Genomic DNA, 17,388 nt, shown 5'->3' on the forward strand with positions numbered 1-17,388 from the left:
TCAGGTATTAGATTATTATTGTTGGGTATTAGATTATTATAGTCAGATATTAGATTATTATTGTCAGGTATTAGATTATTATTGTTAGATATTAGAATATCATTGTCATACATATTGGACTCACGGTGAGTCCGGTCTCACGCAAAACCTTCTCTTTTACCAATACACAATTAAAGATATTAATGGTCAAAATTACGTCTTGGCAAATACGTCGATCAAACTAATGCAATTATAAAAAAACGAGGGATGATGATATTGGAAAATAAAATTGTTGTTTTCATATGACTTCAAACTTTCAAAGATGACCAAAGCCAACCCACACATTTTTCAAGCATGCATAGTACTCATAAAGTCATAAATCCAAAATAAAATCAAATACATTTCCATATTTTCATGCTACAAAAAGTTATAAAGTCATAGTACAAATGTACAATCACACTCCTTTCTTTGAGGACGTTTTCCCAAACTAAGCCATTTGTGGTAAATATTAACCAAAATGGTTGCGTGGTAAAAGTATTTACGAAACTAAGCTTGTAGGGTAAAACGCTGTCTCGGACAGCGTTTTATACCCTGTTTTTTTTTTTAAAAAAATCAAAGTGTAAAACGCTGTCTCGGACAGCGTTTTACGTGTTGACTTTTTTCTTTTTAATTTCGTAATTTCTGATTTAAAATTTTTGTAAAAAAAAAAAACTCAATATGTAAAACGCTGTCTCAGACAGCGTTTTACATTTTAATTTTTTAAATAAAACAATAACCAATTTTCTGATTTTTTGTTAAAAAAAAAAAAAAAAATTGTAAGTGAAACGCTGTCTGAGACAGCGTTTCACTATTTTTTTTTTTTTTAAAAAAACAAGTTTTTGATTTTTTACAAAAAAAAAAAAAAAAAAAAAATTAGTAAGTGAAACGCTGTCTCGAACAGCGTTTCACTAGCTAATTTTTTTTTTTTTTTTTTTTTTTTTTTTTTTTTTTTTTTTTTTTTTTAAAAAAAACCAATTTTAAATCAGAAACTTGGTAATTTTTTTTTTTTAAAAAAAAGTCAATATGTAAATCGCTGTCTGGGACAGCGTTTTACATATTCAATTTTCTTTTAGAAAATTTTAAATCAAAAAATTCCGAAATTGAAAAGAAAAAAGTCAACACGTAAAACGCTGTCCGAGACAGCGTTTTACACATTGATTTTTTTAAAAAAAAAATTAGGATATAAAACGCTGTCCGAGACAGCGTTTTACCCTAGAAGCTTAGTTTCGTAAATACTTTTGCCACACAACCAATTTGGTTAATATTTACCAAAAATGGCTTAGTTTGGGAAAACGTCCCTTCTTTGACTCTATCCCTATTATATTGCTCAACTCAATCTTCTATCTTATCCTATGTAATGAAATAAAATAATCGTGATTATAATTAAACACAATTTATAAGCCCAAGTTTAAATAATTAATCTTCATCATCACATTATTACAACGTTAACCCAGGTAACACGAAAAACACACTCAACATTTCAACAAATTCAACAATTCAACCCCATTCATTAATTCATTGAAACAGAAAAAACGTAAGCATTCTTGGGATTGATTCAACAGAAAAGGAAGAAAACCCAGATAATCTGGAATACTCACATTATTTTTCACCCCAGATTTTTCCCAAATCTCACATTTCCTAATCAATTTCCCTTTTTCATCCAAAAAATTAAATGCAAATTTAATAATTTTTCCTCCACTTTGCACCGTCTTAACCCCGCCAAATGCCTCTTTCTCTCTCCTCTTTTTCAAGTATTCTTTGATTCTTGCAATATAAATAATACTTTTTTCCAATACCCATTTCATTTTATTTGTTTAATTCATTGAATTTGGGTGTTTGAAATGACTGGCGGTGGACCGTCGTCGGAGAGTGGTGGTGGCAGCAAGAACATTTTCTGTGATGCCGTCGCTGGCGCCGCTGCAGGTTCTTTATTTTAATTCCTCCATTTCTTAATTTTACATTTTTTGCATGTTAATTGAATTGATTGATTAGGTTTTTGTATTTTTTTTGGTGTTAAATTGATGTTTTTAATGGAATTTTGATGGTGTAAAGGTTGATATCAGTAGTTGTGAAAGTGTAGGTGGAATTGCTGCAACATTTGTGTGTCCATTGGATGTAATTAAGACAAGATTACAAGTTCATGGCCGTCCTGTCACTTCTTCTACTTCTGCTTACAAAGGTAGTTGAATTTACTTGTTTGATTCTTTTTATTTTTTATTTTTTTTTGTTTTTGATTAATGTGGGTTATGTAATTGCTGGCTGTCAAAAAAAAAAAAAATGTAATTGCTGAAAATTGAGCAAGGGAATTCTTGTTATGATTTTGTTTACAATCTTTCAAATTATGTTGTATGAGAAATTGATAGAAAGAAGGATAAATTGGATGATTTTGATTTTTTTTTTTTTGGGGAGGGGGGGGGGGGACTTGCTTAATCGTTGATAAAAATTCATGTCAAATTGGCTGTTTCGAGCATGATAGGGATGGAGGGTTTGAATGGTATTTTTCCTTGTTTGAGAAATTGATTTGGAAGAAGGATGTCATGGGTATATCAAGGATACAATGGACGACTTTGATCTTTTTTTTTTTGGGTTATGGTTAAACTTCAAATTTGATTCTTATTCAATTGATTGTTTTGAGCATGGGAGAATGGATGGTTTGAATAGTATTCTTCTTGGAGGTGTTAATATATAAGTCATAGGATACAATGGTGTCGAGCCTAGTTGAAGAACTTAAGTTACTTAGCTGTGGAAGTTTTTTTTCTTTTCTGATCAAATGATTGTAAAGTTAATGGCTAGGTATGCTAATTGAATCTGAATGATGTACTCTATTTTATTAGAGCTTTATTTTTTTCAAAATGCTTTTTTAATGATAAATTATTTTGGAAGAAGGATGTCATAGTATATCAAGGATACAGTGGATGCTTAACTATATTTTAAATTAGAAATTACATGATATTATTATAGCAACTTTTTTTTTTTTTTTTTTTTTTTTTTGGGTAATTGAGAAGTAGCTTCACCAACATAAAGATATGTGAGAGGGCATTGAGATGATTGGACTACTAAATTGCTTTGTACGTAATGCAACAGTTAAAAAAGTGATTTGGTTTTTTATTGATGTGGTAGAGATGGTGGAGTGACTTTGGGGGTTTAGAAGAATGATGTTTTTGGTTTTCAACTGTTTTGTTGTTCTAGATAGCTGAACAGTTTTTAACTGACCCCGCAAACAATCGGACTTATAAGGATTCATTTGATACCCTTATGTGTGCAGAGGATAGTAAGGTAGCTTGGGATTGGTAAGCGCAAAAGGCACGGCCACAAACTCATAATACCCTTATGTGTGCAGAGGATTGTCTAGACTTCATCCCCTGCCCTTGTTTGGATGTGATAATAACCTGACTTCAAGTCCAACTTGGATTGGAGAGTACTGAACATCCTTATAATTCATCCGGAAGCTCTTCAATTGCTTTTTGGTGATGGTTTAAAGCTCAATTGTCTACACAGAATCTCTATGACCTAGATTAAATAACTAATTATGCTGCAAATATTTTCCCTTTTCTGCTTACAGCAATGTAATTGAACAACTAAGTGCTTCTTTCAGGAGCTTTGACCTCTAGGCTCTTTCAACATTTGCTGTGATTTTGAGTTAAGCACTTGATCTGGTTCTCATGAACTGTGAATTCTATCCCTTAACATTCATTTGCTGGTGAAATGAGCTTATTTTGACATGCAATTCATTCATTCACTTTTGTTCTATTGGAAGAGCAAAGGGATTTAAATCAAACATGTTTCTAGAAATTGTATACTGCTGGTACCCTAACACGATTTATTAGGCTGAAGTCATTTTGAACTTCTTATAGGCATGGCTGCATGGGATTCATTTAGTAAATGTAAATTTCTGGTACAAGTTAGAGGGTCAAATCTTTCAAATGATTCCTACTTCTGACTATATATCTGTGAACTTGAACCAGACCACAGCTGTGAAAGATCAAATCTTGTTCATTCTTATTTGTTTTTGTTTTTAGTATGCTGCTGGTCTATTACTGCTTTCCTTAACTTTTGATTTTTTTTATCTAATAAAGTTATATTATATGTGAAGCAGGTAGCATTATCATTACAAGCCTTCAAGACATTGTTAAAAAGGAAGGGTTTCGTGGCATGTATCGTGGGCTTTCTCCAACAATTTTTGCTTTACTTCCAAATTGGGCGGTATGCTTAAGCTTAGTTGACTTAGGATTTTGAATGAAACAATTATAATTATCTGTATACATCTTGTTCACTTCCCACTCTATACAATGTTCCTGAGGTTCCAGTGAAGGGAGTGTTTTTCCCCCTTTTATTGAAGCTGATTAATTTTTAATTACTTTATTGCTTGGTCACTTGATTCAGTGATATGATTTAACATGTTAATTATCTAAGTTCTTTCCATCATTTAATATTCTGGCATCTTATTGTTTATTATGCGTTGTTACCCCATAGTAATCATTTTTTTTCTTTCTCGTGAATTTTTTTAAATGGGCACTCTGAACATCGAAGTGAGTTCTTGGCTGCATTTATAGTAAGATGTGGTTCAGTGGTTGTGATTACTTACCAGAGTCTTAGCAGTTTACAAATTGAAGCTGCATGGGAGTTGGCCTCCTTAGTTGGTTACTCAGGAGTCGTTGGGCAGAACATGTAATTAGGGAACATCTAACTTGCAATAGTTTTTGGTTTGTCTATCTTTGACACCTAGGCACCCCCTTTCTTAATTTCATAGATTGCTTGGAAGGCTAGTGTTCCTCTTAATATGCACCTTGGTGTAGAATCAACACTAATGATATTATCTAATGCCTTTTGAGAAGACGATGAATGGTTATTTCACAGGATGTTTGCATTTCATGTCATGGTAATAGTGAGTCCTGCTGTCATGTCTGTCTTCATTGTGAAAGGGCAAAGTTGGAGGAGCCTATTGGCTGTATATGCTGCAAGTTCGCTTTGTGATTAGAACAGAATGCACTGCTTCAACTAGTGCTTTGTTGTAGGATAGAATAATTTATTTACCTTCTTTGTGGGCTAAGGCAGGGGAGGACTTTAAAGTTGGTGGGGGAAATTCAGTGGAATTGTGCTAATATGTAATTTGTTCTTTGGTGTTTTGAGGGAAATTTGTCTTCTGTCTTCTGTACTTCTGTTTTCTGTTCATTTATTAAAAAAATTATTATAAAAAGAAAATATGCGTTTAGTGTACTTAACTTCATCAAGCAAATCAAACATTTTGGTAATTCATTTGCAACATAATAATATCATGAATTTCTTGAACAACATTTGTTGTGGACCGGGTTTGATTCTCTGTATCTTTTCCATGTTAGCGGATTTTAACATCAGATGTCTTAATACCCCCCTTTTGCACCAGAAGGTTTATAATTTACCAATATTTGGCAACGACATCTGATCTCTTTTTACCTCTTAAGGCTTTTTTCTCTTCTTAACCCGTTCTTTATTAGTTGACGCACTTGATTTTGACACACATATAGGTATGATAAAAAGAAGGAAAAAGACAATAATACTCCTACCCTCTCAAAATGTGGGATAATAAGGGTAAAGTAGGAATTATACATAAGAAAACTTTTTTATATTAAAAAAACATGTCGACTAAAAAGAAATTTCCCAGAAAGGAATACAATCAACTATTTTAGTATATATATTTACTCGTAGTGAAAATTTCTTAAAACTCCAGTTTTGATCAGTTTTTATCAGTAACTTTCTATAGAAAAGTATACTAGTGAATCAGTAAAAATTATTTTCAATTAGTAAAAATAAGTTGGGATCAGTAATAGTCAGTTACAATCTATCAAAATTAATTTCAGTCTAGTAAAATCAGGTGGAGAACAGGGCCTTTTTTAGTGGGGGAATAGGGATTTATCACTTTATGTACATATTTATATATGTGTATAGAAATTTGCATGTGTAGCTAGGTTCTCTTAGGGTTCTATGATGCTCTTATAATCGATCATAAGAACAGATAGCAGTGATAAAGTCCTGCTTGTTTCTGGAAGGTGGACTACTCTTCAGATTCTCTTAAAATGATGTCAATAAGTATTATAAGATAAAATAAAGTGAATTTGAAGGGGACCAATAGAATTTCCTTATGACTACCTTTCTTCCGGTTGTTAGCTATTTATTACCCAAAATGTAACATTTCTTACGCACCATCTCCACTTGTAAAATATCGTAGCAGAAAATGTAATTTGGACATGGCCTTAGAAATACCAAGAATTGTAGGAAAGGGGATTAACAAAGAATGGAGACAAATTTGTTTGGGTTTTGTTGAATAGGTGGTTTTATTAGAATTTGAAGTTAGAAATTGTAGCCTATTGAAATGGCAAATAGAATTGTGGGAATGGAATATATCACAAGGCTCCAAACTTACCTTTAACTATGACTTATCAAATATATAAATCCTAGGCAGAGTGTCATTCACTTCACTTTTCATGGTGAGAAGCACTAATTCATAAGATATAAGTAAAAAAAAAAAAAAAAAAAAAGAAAATTTATCTAACCTCTTTTCAATAGGGGAAATTCAGCTGAACTGGGCTAAAATGTTATTGAATTATTTATTTATTTATTTTTTTCCCCTCTTCTTTGAGGACAATTAAAAAATTCTCTATAGAGAACAATTAGATGATTGTTTTCCAGTACAAGGTTTTAAAGGTGATTATCTTTGAGCTTTTTGAAAGGAAAGTTGGATAGAATCCAATTACTATTTTTAACAAAGAAAAGAATCAAAACCATAGGTGTTTTATGGAGTTGATTTTCCCTGGTTACATTGAATGGTATGGATTTAAAATTTCTAAATTTCCGAATAAGGTTTATATTGGTCATCTAGTGTTAAAACAACAAACCCATAGCCTTATTTCCATAGAGATGAGGTCGGATGCATGAGTCGAAAGCCCATAAAGATCGTCCTCCATTCGCTTTCATCTAGTGCTACATCATTCCTTCCACTCGAGTCATCTTTGGTCTTTCTCGACTATGCTTGAGATCTCCATTACCTTAACCCTTCACTTTCCTTATCGGAGCATCTTCCAATCGATGTCTAATATGCCCAAATCATCATAATCAATTCTCCTTTATCTTATCCTCAATATCCATAACTCCAATTATTCTCCAAACTATGTATGAAAAAGCGCGCCTAGGCACTAACGCGCAGGGCCTTAGGGGTCATGCACCTTTTGTTGTCCGTCGTAGTGATTTTGATGAAGCGTAGTTGAAGCATGTGGCCCACTACATCTTTTTCACAAATTTTTTTATTGCTTTTTATATGCCCCTCACTTCAACAAGGCACATCGAAGTGCACTAAGGCGTTCCTAGGGAATTTTGAAATTCCTTTGTGCTCCTTGAGCCTATTTATACATTGCCTCCAAATATCTACATGACGTAGGTTTTTTTATCCATATTCTAGAAAATTTTTAGGATGAAAAATTAAATCTACGAGCGAGTTGTATTTAATTGTAATTGGTAGATTATTGGATGCGAAAACCTCATATCCCATATCGACTGATGTGGAAATGTCTTAATGAAAGATGCTCCTTCCATATCTCTTAAATATTTTATATTCATAAAAACATATGAAAGATTTATTTTATTTTATTTTATTAAATTTGACAAACTAGTTTTTACTAATATATAATGAGTAAAATTAACAATCAAAGTGCATAGTGCATTAGTATCATGTACCAAATTGCTTATTTATAGCTTAATTTATTTTGGGATTGGGTGGATTAGCGAGTTAGGTAACATGGGGTCAAAATTGATTCTTAAACAACCATGGGCGGCCTAATTCATGTACTTGAGGAGATATATGCATATTGGTTGTCCCTTCATTTGCAATTATGCATTTATAGAAATAATCTGGTACATTTTTGGAAGTTATTATCATATTTTGTCACATCGTTTGACAAGAGCCACAATGATTGAGAGTAGTACTAGGATGGGTGACCTCCCGGGAAGTCCTCATGTTGGTTCATGTAGTCAACTCCACTCATGGGATTAAGGCGTTCAAGCAGAAGAAGAAGAAGAAGATTCTTGATGTGTGTATGTGTTTTAGGCTATAGGTGTGTTTTGCGCACTCATGTGCCTATCTCTTCTAGGTATGATTGTAAGTGAGTGATAAGTGCATAAACGATACCACTCTAGCTCACTGTTAATTTTGGAGAAAAGGACAAAATGAGAGCTTTTGTTTTTTGTAGCTTAGTTAATTGGCTTTACATATTACAATCTAGACATTAATGGCACCTTTGTGATTTCCATTATTTATTCTTTTTCATCTTTTTCTTCAATTTCTTTTGAAAATTATTATATAGAATGAGAGGGAGACGGTGGCCGTTCTATTATACTCCTTCCGTTTTCCTATGTTCTGGCGTTCTGCTCACTTTCTTTTCACATCTGTTTTTTAAGATCTAATCACCTTTGCTATATTCCTTATCTGACCTCCAATCAACATGGGGCTGCGATTACCTTTTCCCTCTTAAAACTGCTATATTTTCCTTGGTTATCAGTTCATATTAGAACTCAAGAAAATGGATAAAGAATGTGTTACTCCTTCCATCATGCCATTTGTGACGGCTCCAACTCCTTTTAATAATCCACAATCCTATCTCTTATGTTACCTTTAGAAGATTGGCGTGGAATAAAGTATGGATGTCACTTGTGGATTTCAAAGACGGTCTTTTGGGAAAATTGCTATTGCATTAACTGTATTGTTTGATTTTTTGAACTCAATTTTGCACCTGTGGTACTTCATCAGGTCATCAATGGATTTAGCACCACAAATCAAGTAATAGGAGTTGAAATTTTGTTTGAAGGAATGTCTATGGATTGATGTTAAGAGCTTTGGTGTTCTCTGTGATGATAAAACACATGCACAATTGTCATAGCATCACATCATACTACTCTGAGTTTCCAAATAAAATCAGGGCTATGAGGATTCTAAATGGATGCTATGTACTAAAACCTGTTGAAATTGGCTCATTGACATTAATTTAGTAGCCTAACATTGGTTTTCTTAGTTTAATTACATGTTACAACTAGCAGTATTTCTTAGTTTATTATGATTATTATTTTATTTTGTTTTATTTGGATCTCAAGGCTCTTTTCCTTATATATGAGATCAGTATCGTTGTACATTAAATTGGTTTTTATTTTGCTCTTTCCTTAGCAACAGTTATCTATACGATAGGTATTGGCCTTTATGTAATTTACTTGATAAAATTGGTAATGAATCAGATTTCATGCTAGATTTATTAAAGTTCTCTATCTAATATCAAAAGAGTAGGTTTATTGCATCCAATTTTTCTATATTCTGGCATATATTTGCACTCTCCATGTTAATACCTCCATTCCTATTTTTTTGTGGCTCTGTGGAGATACATGCTCCATATACTACCTCCAAATTTTTTGAATGACATACTTGTTCATTTCGTATGTAGGTATACTTTGCTGTTTATGAACATCTTAAAGGTTTACTCCAAACAGATGGTTGGTTTATTTGACACTTTTTATGAAATTAATTACTCCCTGCGTCCCATTATTTCGTGCCTATTTTGCTAAAAACACGGTAATTAAGGAAAATGGAGGAAGTAGGAGAATATTCTATTGGAAAGATAAAAAGTAGAGAATATTGTATGGGATTGATAAAAAGTAGAGAATATTGTATGAAAAAAGAGAAAAAGTAAGTAATGATTTTTTAGGTATATGTGTATTTTGTATAGGAAAGATAAAAAGTAAGTAATAATTATGGGCTATTTTTAGAAACAGGCACAACATTTTGGGACACCCAAAAAGGTTAAAGGCACGAAATTATGGGACGGAGGGAGTAAAAGTATTTGTTACTCACTTTATATTGTTATGGTTTTCTACGACTGAAATTGTTTCCATTTATCTAGAGCATGGTAATGGTCAGCTTACAATTGGTAGAAATATGATTGCTGCTGCTGGTGCTGGAGCTGCTACAGCTGTCGCAGCTAATCCCCTGTGGGTAGTGAAGACCCGACTCCAAGTAAGTAGGATGTTTGGTCATATGCTATGTGTTCTGAACTTGGTCACACTACTAAGCACATGGTCACCCCCATTGACTTGTGTGTGGAAATTTTGTTGCTTGACTTTTGACCTTCGATCATATTAGGTGAAAGCTGAAACTTGACAATCCTTTGCAATTTCGATATTGGTTTGGCAATCTAAAAATGCTGATATTGATTGGATGTATGGGCTGAAAGTCCTTAAAAACCTGTCTTTTGGGACAACAATTTTTTATTTATTTTTTAACAAATTCATAAAACATATAAGATCATGTAAACTTGCTTTTAAGATTTGAAACAGACAAAAGTATTCTCACATAAGTAAACTATTCTTCCTTGATATTAATTTTGATTGCATTGGTTTGGAAATTACGGAGTAACGAAAGCAAGATATCATCAAACTTGCATTAATTATAATTTTACTTGTGGACAATTAATTAATGCGGATATTAGCCTTTCAGAACCATTCAAATGGAAACACCTAGCAAACACTACGGGATGGAAGGAGTAGAATTTTTCTAATAAATTAAGTGCCGACCGAAGTTAGTTTGATGTTGGCTTAAAGGTTACGAACAGGAGCAATTAGTGGATATTTAAGGACAATTGCTTATTTCTCTCACAAAAAAGGTGGTTACCAAATTTTTTAACAGAGGTAACATTATTTTGGAAATATGAGGGAGGGGAATTACGTATTCCCAAAATAATGTTAAGTATGTTTTGGATAGTGGCATATGCTTAGATGAAAAATAACTATAACCAATCCCACTTTAATTGGCCACATTTGGTTACAGGTCATTCTCAAGGTATTCACTCGAAATACCCTAACCATCCTTGATAATTTGTACAATTGTTTATAACACATCTTATCATGATACTACTTATTAAATCGAAAAAAGAAAGTTTGAGTAATACTGGATATTCCATGCTTTTACTTACTATTTATAAAAAGTGACCTATATATTGGGACATTCCAAAATAGAAATTTAGCCTATTAATGTAGGATGGAGGGGGTATGTTGTATTCAACAAATAGCTTCTTTATATTCATGTTATTTTAGATTGAACATAGTTTTGTGGTAAGAATTTATTGTTTGTGCTGTGCTCTAGCCTCTAGACCAGTGCTGGTAGTGTTTGGTGTTGCATGTGAAAATCTATTATGTCAAAGTGGGTATTTATTTGATTTTGAGATCTCATTAAGAAGTATTGTGACTCATACACCTATTTTGGGATTTGATTTTGTGGCAAGTCAGCAATTGCTGTATGAAAGACTTGTGTTAATGGTTTTATAAATAAAATTACTCATTCTTATGAGTCTTATCAAGTACAATCATTTCAGCACTTAGATTACCATTGAAAGCATTTCTTGGAATGGACATAGTCTATCAAATGTCAAATTGGGGGATGAAATGTTTATCTCAACTTATGACTGCAGATTATTAAATCAGTGTTATTCATTGGGATTTATACAAACGTGTCACCTTAAAGATTCGCACCTACTACCATGCTTATTTTGCTCAAGGCTCGCTATGCCAGTCATGCAGGAGATATCTTGAACTGTCACATGTTTTATATCTTCTTCAGTTCTTCCTTAAGACCTTGTTCAGCTCACCTCATTTCCACTTATTTCAGGAAATATTAGATCAGACAAAGGGTAATACGTTCAGTAAAGTTCAAATAAGGGCTACCCAAATTCATTTACAACTAAATAAGTTTAGATAAGTTCAGCTTAGTTTATTCAAGTTCAGATAAGTTGAAATAAATCGAGTTAAAATAAGGTTCAGATAAGTAAATATCAGGTGAATATAATGCATAGTAAGTGTACAGTACGTGAGTACGTGAGAAGCTTAGGGGAAAATATTTAATAACTGGGTAAATACTCATTAAAGACTTGAGATTTGTATCATGTGAGTAAACATTCATGCTTCATCTATTTTGAACTAAGTAGGGCCCTTTTATATCATTTATAACTTCTATCTCTTATATACTACCTCTGTTTCAATTTATTTGCAACATTTACCATAAATGGATACTACAAATTATTTGCAACAAATGTTTTTTTTTTTTTCCCTTTTTTTTACTTGTCATTTCTCTCTATCTCTCCTCATCACATGCAACTTTATTTTTATCTCTCCATTTACCACTCACACACAAATTTTACCTAGATGTTGGTGAATGTTACATTGTAGCAAATAAATTGAAACGGAGGTGTAATTTTTTATACAGACTGTGTGAGAAGACGAAATTCAGTTTATGTGAATGTCTTCCAACTATGTCTGTTTGATTTTTTTTTTTTTTTTTTTTTGAATAATTGTTCGCAAGATTGTTGTTTTTCTTGGATGATAACATTTTCTGCAACCATTTTTGTTGGGTGGTCAGAAAAAGCTTTTTCAAAGTAGAATTTGTTAAATAAACTCTGCCTTTGAGTGAACAAATCATTGGTTATCAAGTTTGGGTTTTAATTTATTTTATTCTTTACTCTCATTGATGATTGAAAATTGGAACTGGTTTCTTTGATATAGGGTAAATACTAATTTACAAGTTTATTGAGTTCAATGGGTAAATTGTTTGCCACTTGTTTTAAAGCTTGCAATCTACATGTGATCAAGTATAGATACAATTATTGTTTCATTCTTTCTAAAAAAACTCTGATTAATATATTCATTTTGGTGGGACCTATTATGATTGATCATTAAGCTTTGTCAATTTCAGACGCAGGGAATGAGGAAAGATGTAATTCCATATAAAAGCATACTTTCTGCCTTATCAAGGATAACGCGTGAAGAAGGAATTCGTGGGTTGTACAGGTAAAATACACAGAATAATTGAAGCAATATTCTACTTAGTTTCTTTTGTCTCATCTCAAAATAATTGTTATTTTCCATCTTCAGTGTCTCAAAACAGTCCTCAGTTTTATGTGGAGTGATTATCATAATTAGCTTTTTTTTTTTCTTAGTTTATTTTTTTTCCTTTTCCTGCATATTTACATCTTTTTACAACAAATACTTTTACCTTTAAACTACTTCCTACCCACGAATCTTCTTTTCCACATGCTGGATTCACTATAAAATTGCAAAAAACCTATATCAATGGCAGTATAACTTGTAAAGTTTTATTTGAAATTTGAATCACGTAACCAGTAGCATTCATAGGCACAAAGCTTTCATGTGTGTGACTGTGTGGTTGGAGCTTAACTTCCAGATCTTTGCTTAACTTTCTTTGTCTTCTGACTTGTGGTGGGACAAAGTCACTTCTTTAGTGTCACTTTGGGCTAAGGTGTTTGGTGCTTTTAAGAGTTCCTCAGTTGAGGCGTTTCAAAGAGAGTGTGTTAATCTGTAGCTCTAGATTTTTCTGTTTGAAGGACAGCTTGTCCTCTGTTAGCTGTTAACACAATCCATTATTATTTCATCATAAAGAATAAATAGAATAAATAGTCTATTGGCCTTTGTATTGGTTTTTTGTCCATTTGCAAAACAGTTGAAAATTCAGTGTTCTTTATTTTAGATTACACTAGCATGTGCCCATACTAATGCTACATTGGACTGATACAACATGACTGATTGCTGTACTCTTATTTATCTGGAGCAAAGGTTGTTTCATTTTGGGTCATAAAGCTACTTTATTTATCAAAGTAACGGTTATTGCATTTTTGGTCATAAGGTTATTATAAACATCTTCTCTGTTATCGCAGAGGGTAGGTGCAGCCATCTGGCCATCCCAGCTTAAATAGGATATTAGTTAAAAGCATTGAATATTATTGTTGTGTAAACTTATGATATGGGATCATTATGTATGGATGGAGGTTTGGAGGGTAGTTAAGTATAAGCATTGTTATTTCCGTTCATATTTTGGGGATAATATTGCTTTCTTTAATCTTTGTCTGGTTAGGATGGCCTATGTATTTCTGATTAATTAGTTTAGTTCAATTTGTTCAATGAGCTTTGTTCTATCGGCTAAAAATGTTCAGTGCTGTATCAATTGAAGCTGGTAAAATGTGTGAAATTTGTTTTTGGAAGTTGGTTAATTTGGTGAATTGTAGAACAAGTTTTTTATTGTGTAAAATATTTTTAATTGTCGACAATGATATATTTGGAAATTTTGTTATTTTTACCTCTTGATACTGATGAGTAATTGGTTTGAACAGTGGGCTTTTGCCTTCATTGGCAGGGATAACTCATGTAGCCATCCAGTTTCCTGCATATGAAAGAATCAAGTTCTATTTGGCGAGCAGGGGTATTACAAAAACTTCTTCTCCTTACCATTTTATTGGACTTGTTTGCTTTAATGCTGAACTTGGCACTGTTTGATTTGCAGAAATTACCATTTTATTGGACTTGTTTGCTGTAATGCTGAACTTGGCACTGTTTGATTTGCAGAAAACACAACTGTTGACAAGCTAAGTACAGGAGATGTTGCAATAGCTTCTTCATCGTCGAAGATAGTAGCTTCAATGTTGACTTATCCCCATGAGGTTTGTTTCTGATCGCAGTCCTTATATTTTTTGTACTCTAGCAAATTACCTTTTGGCATTTGCCTTACTTTTTTTAGCTTTATCAGGTTGTTCGTTCTAGGCTTCAGGAGCAAGGGCAAGTTCGTAATCGTGAAGTTCATTACTCTGGGGTTGTTGATTGTGTCCGTAAGGTTTTCCTAGCTGAAGGTCTAGCTGGATTTTATCGTGGATGTGCAACTAACCTAATGAGAACAGTCCCAAATGCTGTCATTACATTTACAAGTTATGAGATGATTCTTAGGTATTTGATGCAGCTAGTAACTCCTGCAACAAAGACACCATTAAGCCAATCTAATATTGATGATCATAGCAAGCCTCAATGTAGTGTGAAGGGTGAAGAAGAGAGTGGCTCTGGTTCTGAGCACACACAGGACCAATCTAATAGTAGAGCACCGTCAATCCCTGTGAGTAAGGACCAGTTGACGGCGAGATAGTGATAGATTGATAGTTGCAACTCTGTAATGCAGGAAAAAACAGTTTCCATTAATTGAAAACTTTAGTGCGTACAGAAAGTAAAACAGTTAATAGTGAAGTTCAGGAACAATGAAAGCCATTATTTTCCAATTTGGTGATGAGAGTATTCTCTTGGGTGACTTCTGTTATTCTGCTGGCAAGGAAACCCTGATTGAGTTTATTCTTGTACTTGATTCTGACTGACGCATAGGTCGCGGAATCCAGGCAAGTGCCCTGAGGCCTGAGTATATGATGATGACGAAATCATAGTGTAAGAGATATTAGGAACATGGACTTCCCTAATATCTCTAACATAGAGAACCATTGTAACATATTGCTCGGCTTAAATTTTAAGTGCTCGCGTGCCATCGGCACTGTTTCTTCTGCTCTCTCTATTGTTTCCTTTCCCCCTCTTTTTCAAGATTCATGTATATCTGTTTATTTTGATTGTACAGTTGTGCATTTGCGGCTGATTGCATAAAATTGTTTATGCAACATTTCAAATTGTACATGTTTACATTCTTTCTTTGTTGTGAATGCTGGAAAATTTGATTAACATTTGTTTTGAATGTTAGAAATTTTTTATTTTCATTCTTTGTTTTGCATGTTATGCTAGATATTGCAAATTAGCTGATTTTATCTTGGGTGTTACTTCGCATATTTGCATGATTTTACTTCCGTGACCTATGATTCTAAAATCAATTTTGTGGAGCAACATAATTTTATTATTTTTTGGTTTTTTTTCTTAAAAAAATATAAAAAATTATTGGGAGGTGAGATACTCAAATTTAAAGATTTCCAATTACAAGAAGCTTACTCTTTGTTTCACAATTATCTACAAACGAGTTGGGGATGGTAGTCATGGTAATTATGTTTTCAGTCACACATGAGATTCTGTACGGCATTTTTTTTTTTTTTTTTTTTAAGTAAGAAAGAATATTATTAATCACTAAAACATATGTACAAGGAAAGAGGGCATACCCTTTGAACCAACAACCTATACCCCAGCATCAACACAACTAAAAAGAGCTCCCCTAACAAAGAACAACAGAAAACAGAATAAAAAACAAAGGAAGTCATACAAGTTCTCAACTCATACATGATACATCCATTTAAAATCCCCTCTACTTAACTTACGAGAATACATCCATTTAAAATCCCCTCTACTTAACTTATGAGAATTGAGTTGTTCCACAAATTTCCAGTTGAATAGAAAGCGCCAAAATATAAGGGTAGGTAACCACTAGATGCCAAAAGGAATGATTCCTAGCCAGTAGTGGACCCAACCTTGTTCACGCTTAGTCACGTGACACAGGAAAATAAAAAGGTTAAATAAAATGAAAACAAGTACGGTATAATTCATATACATCTCCGTGGTTCAGCACTCGAGTGCTTTAAGTGAAAACATTTCCTAATTGGCGCAAGATAAATCTCATACCTAGCTATTTAGTCCTTAATAGTAACCTATATTAATTACATGAGTTATATCAATTAATCTAATTGAAAATGTAATTTAATTATTAGAATGAAAAGGAAAAAAAACATGTGATATAACAACTTACTTTAGTCCTAAAATTCATCCTCCTCCTCCACAAAATCCTCTTCCTCCATCACAAAATCATCCTCTACAAACTCCACCTCATGGATTATTGATAGATGGCGGTGACACAAGACCCATAAAGTCCTAGATCCGCCACTATTGTTCCTAGCCATCCAGATATGATATGTCACAACAAGAAGCACATCAAGAGCAACTTTCATCTAAACTTCAGTTTACATGAACCTTCTCCACCTCTTCCATCCAGGCACTATCAAGACAAAGGTGCTAACCTTAAATGTATAACCAACTACAAATATCTTGTAAGCACATAATGCTGTTTCTACATTGTAGAAAAGATTCAATACAGATTCCTCTTCATCACCACAAAGCAAACGTCTGTTATCATCACAAACACCATAACTAGCTTATCCCTTGAAGCCTCTTGTGCACAACTAGCCAAGTGATAAAGGAATGCTTAGGAACATTAAATCTATTCATACCTAGACTATCCAAGGTTGCTTATTAATAGACAACCATTTGTAACAAGCAAATATCTTAAACTTAGAGTTTAACCACTTGTTCTCTATAAAAACGTTGCTTCAATTTATCTTTAATTTTTCCATGCATGCATCTTCCAACCCCAAATGACCTCCTTCTTAGGAGTCTACTCCCACCAATCTTGCTCCTTGATGTAACAACATGCATCCTGCTTCTTAGCTATCTTTCTAACATAACTCCCGAAAGCTACCTTATTCCAAAGAATACAATCTCTAATGCCCAAGTCACTAGGCAGCAAACTTGGATTTACAAATCCAGTCCCAAGTA

General features: G+C 33.2%; 1 protein-coding gene across 1 annotated transcript; it reads left to right on the forward strand.

Moving 5' to 3' along the window:
- The first annotated feature begins 1,438 nt into the window (after nt 1-1,438).
- On the forward strand, nt 1,439-15,614 carry LOC110715350 (nicotinamide adenine dinucleotide transporter 1, chloroplastic-like). Its single transcript, XM_021893916.1, has 9 exons — nt 1,439-1,941; nt 2,099-2,197; nt 4,115-4,221; nt 9,477-9,525; nt 9,933-10,045; nt 12,773-12,867; nt 14,205-14,293; nt 14,437-14,531; nt 14,618-15,614. Exons 1-9 carry the CDS (start codon nt 1,860-1,862, stop codon nt 15,002-15,004), a joined length of 1,116 nt encoding a protein of 371 aa, XP_021749608.1. The 5' UTR covers nt 1,439-1,859; the 3' UTR covers nt 15,005-15,614.
- The last annotated feature ends 1,774 nt before the right edge of the window (nt 15,615-17,388 follow it).

The sequence above is a fragment of the Chenopodium quinoa genome, unplaced genomic scaffold (genome assembly GCF_001683475.1).
Source record: "Chenopodium quinoa cultivar QQ74 unplaced genomic scaffold, ASM168347v1, whole genome shotgun sequence".
Lineage (NCBI taxonomy): Eukaryota > Viridiplantae > Streptophyta > Magnoliopsida > Caryophyllales > Amaranthaceae > Chenopodium > Chenopodium quinoa.